This window comes from Galeopterus variegatus, unplaced genomic scaffold (genome assembly GCF_000696425.1).
Source record: "Galeopterus variegatus unplaced genomic scaffold, G_variegatus-3.0.2 Scaffold1172, whole genome shotgun sequence".
Classification (NCBI taxonomy): Eukaryota; Metazoa; Chordata; class Mammalia; order Dermoptera; family Cynocephalidae; genus Galeopterus; species Galeopterus variegatus.
The window spans coordinates 347,919-354,464 of NW_007727283.1; the positions used below are offsets into that span (position 1 = coordinate 347,919).

The following is a 6,546-nucleotide window of genomic DNA, read 5'->3' on the forward strand; positions in this document are numbered from 1 at the left end:
CCTCGGACGGGAGCACCGCCGCGCTTCCCAAGCGGCGCACTATCCAGTGCGCCACCGGGCCGGCCCAAAGTGTGTCATTTCTGAAATGCCAGGGGAGACTACTTTTTGCTTGGGCCTGGGATGTTTTCAATAATGCTATCTAAATTTTCTGGCAAAGAAAGAACAGTCACCAGAGTCAAGGGGGAAACATTACATATTCTCCCAGACTAGAGAATGCTGTCATAATCTGAATTTGGCCAGAGAAGAAAAATCCAAAAATGATTTCATTTGGAGGAAAATAAAATGCCTAAAAGGGGAAAGTGACTTTAAATACTAAGAATCTACCCCTGCAAAAAAGAGCAGGGTATAGCCAAGGAAGGTCACAGGACCCGTAATAATAGCAGGCACATCTAAATATCTGTATTAAACAAATAAACCTTTCATGTGGTAGAAGGGAAGCCTATATGGACAAAATCAACTGCTCTTTATGTTGTTTCATCAGTTTTATTGGTCATATATCCAGAATTCATTATATAAATCTTTCAAAATAACAAGAAATTACAAGAATAGTTTACAAGTCAGCTCTGATTGCACAAATACTTGACACAGGAAACTATTTTTACAAATACATATGTTTTCTTATAAGAATACTTTAATAAAGAAAATAAGTCTCTATATATCTTTCAGCACATTTTATGCAGTTTCTTTTTCCCATTCAACCATCACTTGAGGTCTTCTACTCTAGCACATCCAGCACATCCAATAAACCAAATTACAATCTGCTGTGGCTCCTCATTAAAGAGTTTTTAGGCTTCCTTTTTTAACCTTTCCTGATTTGAAAGAATTCACGTATACAGGCTATAAGAGGTAATCTAGACAACACTCCTTCTAAATAGAACGTGTATCAGGTTAATCACTGTGTTTGGTGAATGATCTTCTCACCCTCCACTTAGGCTACACCAGCCAGCAGTTTTACCCCTGCTGTATCAAGTCCTTACATTCTGAATGGTTACTAAACTGCAAAAACGAAACTCTGGAAACAAGAGTGAAATACAAACATTAAGAAAGCTAAAACATTTACTATTGATTAGAGTAGAGAACACTTTTAAATTCAAGGTCTCTCCCAGGTTGAAGAAGACAGAAAAGAAATAAAGGATAAGGACGTGGCAGTAGTTGCATAAAATACTGAAAATCTGAAAAGGTTAATCACTTTTGCCAGTGGTGTATCATTTATTTGACATTCTTCTTATGCTGTGGCTTTGAAAGAGACTAATAAACATCCACTTGCTAAGAGCAAGTAATTATTCAGGCCAGGGGAACTTTACAGAATATTGACCATGTTTACCTGAAGAGATAGGACACTCCCCCACCCCCAGGAAAACCTTTGGCATTAACTCCATTCCCTCACTGTTACTGAGATGTGGGTCCACTTGGGAAAGCTTGTTGTCTTACTTTTCAGGTTGCATGAATTAAAATCAAGAAACTAGCAGTATACTACAGTCAAGTTCCTGAGTGCTCAGCTCCAATTATCCAGTACTCTTAAAAAGATTCTTTAATCAAGCCCTGGTCCAATAAGAGATTTAACAGCACATAGGGACTATAAGATGTCCCATTTCTCTTCTCTTTCTCACCCCAGTGTAACAAATTGCTACAGGTTTTTACAAAACACTGCAGCAATAGTTGGAAATGAGTTATTTTGCATTACCAAAAGTGTTCAATCACATTATCACGGGTAACATTTGCATATAACTAGGAGATAACCAAATAACATCTACTGCAGTGATTTTGCAAATTCAGCATAGTCGATGTATCCATCATTATTCTTGTCATCATCTCTCAAAACACCATCTATTATGTTGATCAGTTCATCTTCGCTCATTACTGGTGCTGGTTCACTGTCTTCCTACAAAATATAATGTAGATAATGATGAGTTGCACATTTTGCTGGAAGAAGTGCTTAGCTAATGTCCAAAATGTCTATGCTCATGTGTCTGGAAACTCTTTCAATGTTGTACTTGGTTACTTCTAGGAATCCACCTACCCAACTATCAAATATAGAGTCAATTTATAATAATTCAATTTAAATTTGCCAGTTAGAAGAAAGATGCATTCAAAGCAGGCCCTTGCTTATTTGTTTTAAAAATTACTATGCATTCTTTTCTAATTACAAAAGTAATACAAGTTCATTGTAGAAAGGTGGGTCTGCTTACACAGAATTATGGGTTTCATAGATTCCCTGACCCACACACCCCTGCTGAAGAAAAGCTCATAGCCTAAGCCCACCCGAGGGTCAGGTCTGTGCACAATTTGCCTGATAAATGGAAACAGTGATATATTAGACATCTTGCAGTCAGAACAAGAGGAAGAAGCCTCCTCCAACCAGTAGAACCTGTTATGGTCTTTGAGGAAAAAGTACTTCTGCTGCTCCAGCAGCAGGTATAGCAAGGCTCACTGCACCAGGGGCTAAGCTAAAGCCATTCACGGCTGGTTCTTCCTTTGCCACATCTCCCACATCTACCCTTTCCTCTCCTATCGCCACCACCATCCTTGCCTGCCAGGACTTCGGAATCTTAAGTCCTCTCCCTAACACTGGTCTCTCCTCACATCCACCAGTCTGCCTCCCACAGCAAAGGATCTTCCCCAAACAATGCCATTCTCCTGTGCAAAACCATACTGCCATCGAGGCAGACCTCAACCTGCACCCCTGGCAGCCAATGTGATCACACCCACCTTACCAACTCTGCCTAGGGCCCCTGCCATAAAAGTCAGGCAATGTGGCAGAGTGGGATGACATTAAACCTAGAGGCACAAAATCCCGATGTTAGTTTCCTTATCCAAAAAATGGAAGTAATAACAGTGCCTGCCCCTTCCTACTCAGGCTGTTGCAAAGATCCAACAAGATCTCTAACCTAGTTGAAAGTGCTTTGAAACTGCAGAGCACTGTACAGTATCACACAAACACTCAACTACTGCCAAGTCTCTTTAGCCCTTGGTTCCCTCATTTGCCATTCCCAAATGAAACAACTTCTCTCCTGCTCTGCATGTTGAGTGTGGTCTGTCTTTTTAGTACTGGTTCTCAAAACTCCGGTGTGTAGCAAAAATGCCTACAGCACTTGTTAAAGATAAAATGCCCAGCCCTGGGGCTTCTGCCTCAGCAGGTCACCTTTTGCAGGAAGGACCGTTAAGTAGAAAGAGGCAGAAGAGCGTGGTGAGCAGAGAAAGCAGCAGCAGCACTGCTGATGCACAGGACAGCACATGTCATCAAGACTGGGGACTGAATTACCCAAGGGAGGACTTTCCATGATACTGCCCACTGAGCCACTGCCTGACCTACCTCCTTATGGACATGAGTGATGGCTGTGGAGAGTTCTAAGCCGTCAAGCAAATTATTGCCATCATAATCATGCATTTTGAAATAATGGAGCTGCAGTTCTTGTGGGGACATCTCCGCCTCTGGTTTGTTGATGACACCTTCTAGATGCTCCATGATATGCCTAAAAACCAACAGTCAGACTCAGACCACTTGGCAGCAACACTGGGATCATGCCAAAACCTTAAGGACTCTGAAAAGCTCAAGATCTTAAACTTCATCCAGCTCAGAAAAGCAAATAGAAACAGTGGCAGACCATACTCAAGGATAATACATAGAGACAAGGCCATGAAAGGAGCAGGGAAAAAGTCAACAGGTCGTCTGTATGCTGGCATGATTATGGGCGTTTTTTCCTCTTTATTATTAGAATTTTGTTACAACATTTTTGTGCCATAAATTTAAAAAATATTTTAAAAAACAATTCAAGGATAGTGAAGTATAATGTATGAGGCTAACTGGCCCAGGACAAAAGCTGCAACAAATGATTCAATGTTTGGATGTGTCAATCAATTAAAGAAAAAAAAGATCTTGTCAGAGTCAAGAAACCTTAGTTGTAGTCTGGATTATGTCACTACTACTGTGTGTGTGTGTGTGTGTGTGTGTGTCTGTGTGTGTCTGTGTGTGTCTGTGGTGAAATAGAGAGAGGCAGAATTCAGAAAAGTAATTTATCCCATTGGGGCTTCAAGACTGTCCACTTGTCATATGATGATGAAAAAGACTCCCTGATTTATAGGTGGCAATAAGGAATAAATATCATCCTTGAAAAATGTCAAGGAGCCACGTACACAGGAGTAGGAAAAGAGGATGAGAGCCCCTGCAGCTGGCTGCAGTTGCAGGTGATGGGGAGACTACGGACCACAGCCCAGGCTGAATACATACTCTTGGTCGTGCACTGTGTTCTTGTCCAGGCCCACACTGCCGGGCTGGGAGAAGCTGGCCACAGGCTCCTCGGCCCTGGCACCTGGGATGCAAAAGGCCCAGAATAGGCCGCACAGGAAGGGGGTTCTGAGCAGCCACAGGGATCTCATGGTCATCAGTACCTGGGAGGCAGGGGACAGAGAAGATGAAGGTGAGAGCACCAGAGTTAAAGCTTTTTTCGAGAGCTGACATGGTACACTCCTGGGGGAAGCAGCGAGGTTGTGGAAGACAGCATATCAAACTGGGCTCAAGGCCAGCTCTGCCACTACACTGCAGGATGACTCTGGATGCTCCAGGTGCCCATAACTCAAATGGGTGCCAGGGGCAGCGGGGGTGGGTAGGGGGTTGGGGTTCACAAAATTTCTTGAAGTGCTTTCATAGGGCCAAGCAATTCCTGAGATCTTAAAGGAATTCAAAGGTTATTACTGCCTACGAAAAGTGACAGTCCATTGAGAGAAATACACTCTACCAAGAGCACTGAGAAAGGCAGAAAGTGAAGTATACTAGAGAAAAATAAAACCCTCTGGGAGTTTAGCAGAAAAAACTTCCTCTGGTTGAAAGAAAATCAGAAAAGGCTGATAAACAGGGTGACACATTAGCTGGGCCTGGACAGACGTGCAGCAATTCAATGGTGGGAACAGAGCAGAAGTGCACACAAGTGGGAAAGAAACTACATGTGGCTCAGTTGGGCTGGAGCCTAGAGGGTATGAAGCAGACAGATGGGGGTAGGCAGCAAGAGGTGAATAGGCCATACTGGACACGGCTTTGCACATATGCCAAGGGGGCTGGCACTTCATGAGGACAAATGGGGAGCCATGAATGATTCATGATGGGAGATAAGATCTTGGTTTTTGAGGGAAGCAATAAAGCGGGTCAGATCAAGGTCTGCAGCAGTGGACACGGGGAAGAGGACGTTAATTCCTGCCTCATCCACCTCCCAGAGCTGTGACAGCAGCAAGTAACTTAACCACTATGGGAGAGCATTGGAAAGGAAAGTTAGAGAAATCAGGATTCCATCAAGTATTCCTGGGGTCTAGCTACACTTGAAATTATGATCAACAACAAGATGACACAGTCAGCTGCAGAGCAAGCTCCCTGAGGGCAGGGAGTACTTTATTCCCAACAGCATTCCCCACCAAGGGTCAGGTTGGCCTTTAATAAATGTTGATTCAACTGGAAAGTTCTGGCCCTTCCTGGGACCTATCAACTGACCTCAAAAAGGAAGGTGAAGGAGACCTACATTCAAAAACAAAGACCTGACCTAACATTCACTTCTCAAAAGGCAGAGCAGTTGCAACTGGATGACAGGGGCCAGTGACTTCTAAGGGGCCAACTGTAGCCCACAGCCCCAAACCTACAGCAGTAAAGATAAAACCTGGGTGCCAGGCATACCTTACAAATGCTACACACAGAGCTTGGCTCAGAGCTGCTGCTGGCTCCACTCTCGTGCCTGGGGCTGGGAAGCAGAGGTGCTCTTAGGGTAGGACCCTGAGAGTATGCCACGCTACAACATTTAGAAAAGTTTCCCTGTCTTGCCCATTAGCCGTTTCACCTCCTATGGTCCCCTCCCTATATGGGACAATAGTCACTGGGATGTGTAACTTCCAGGGGCTAAAAAGCAGAATCTAGGCTTACTACTGAACAGTGACATCCCAATGTGATCTGTCATACTTAGTAACAGAAAAAGATGCTTAATATATATTAAATGAAAAACTGAAGCCTGCAAAAGCCTATAAAGAATAATTCATTTTGTAAAATAAAAAATGTATATACCAAACAATGACTAAAAATTGATAACAAAGATGATCTGGAGTCATGAGATTAAGAGCGATTGTGATTTTCTTCTCTACTGCTTCTAAAATTTCTAACATAAACATATTTTTTCTTTACAAATAAGTATTTAATGTAATCTATCCCATAATTTTGTTCCAATACTATAGGTATGGGATTTTAAAAGGAGTTTCCAGTTAATTCTTACCTCCAGAAAATAATTCATAAAATAGCCAGAAACTATACTTCCAATGTTACCAAATAAAAGTATCCAGATCCTGACAAGGTCATTGCCACTGTATATTGAAAAACAAGGTCTCGGGCCGGCCCGGTGGCGCACTGGATAGTGCGCCGCTTGGGAAGCGCGGCGGCGCTCCCGTCCGAGGGTTCGGATCCCACGTACAGACCGGCTCCCGCTCACTGGCTGAGCGCGGCGCGGGAGCAGCACCGAGGCTTGCAGTCCCGTTGCCGGGCCCCGGCCCCGCGCGGGGGCGCCCCCGGCCGACGGC

General features: G+C 43.6%; 1 protein-coding gene across 2 annotated transcripts in view; it reads right to left on the bottom strand.

The window, feature by feature from the left end:
* Nucleotides 1-777: 777 nt before the first annotated feature.
* MCFD2 (multiple coagulation factor deficiency 2) overlaps nt 778-6,546 on the bottom strand; it is a 9,447-nt gene continuing 3,678 nt past the window's right edge. For both annotated transcript variants that reach the window (XM_008575358.1, XM_008575357.1), the window contains exons 2-4: nt 4,229-4,389; nt 3,314-3,473; nt 778-1,882 (exon numbers count right to left, since the gene is read on the bottom strand). In XM_008575358.1, the coding sequence (XP_008573580.1) occupies nt 1,751-1,882; nt 3,314-3,473; nt 4,229-4,383 (447 nt within the window). In that variant the 5' untranslated portion in view covers nt 4,384-4,389 and the 3' untranslated portion in view covers nt 778-1,750. The remainder of the gene's footprint in view (nt 1,883-3,313; nt 3,474-4,228; nt 4,390-6,546) is intronic.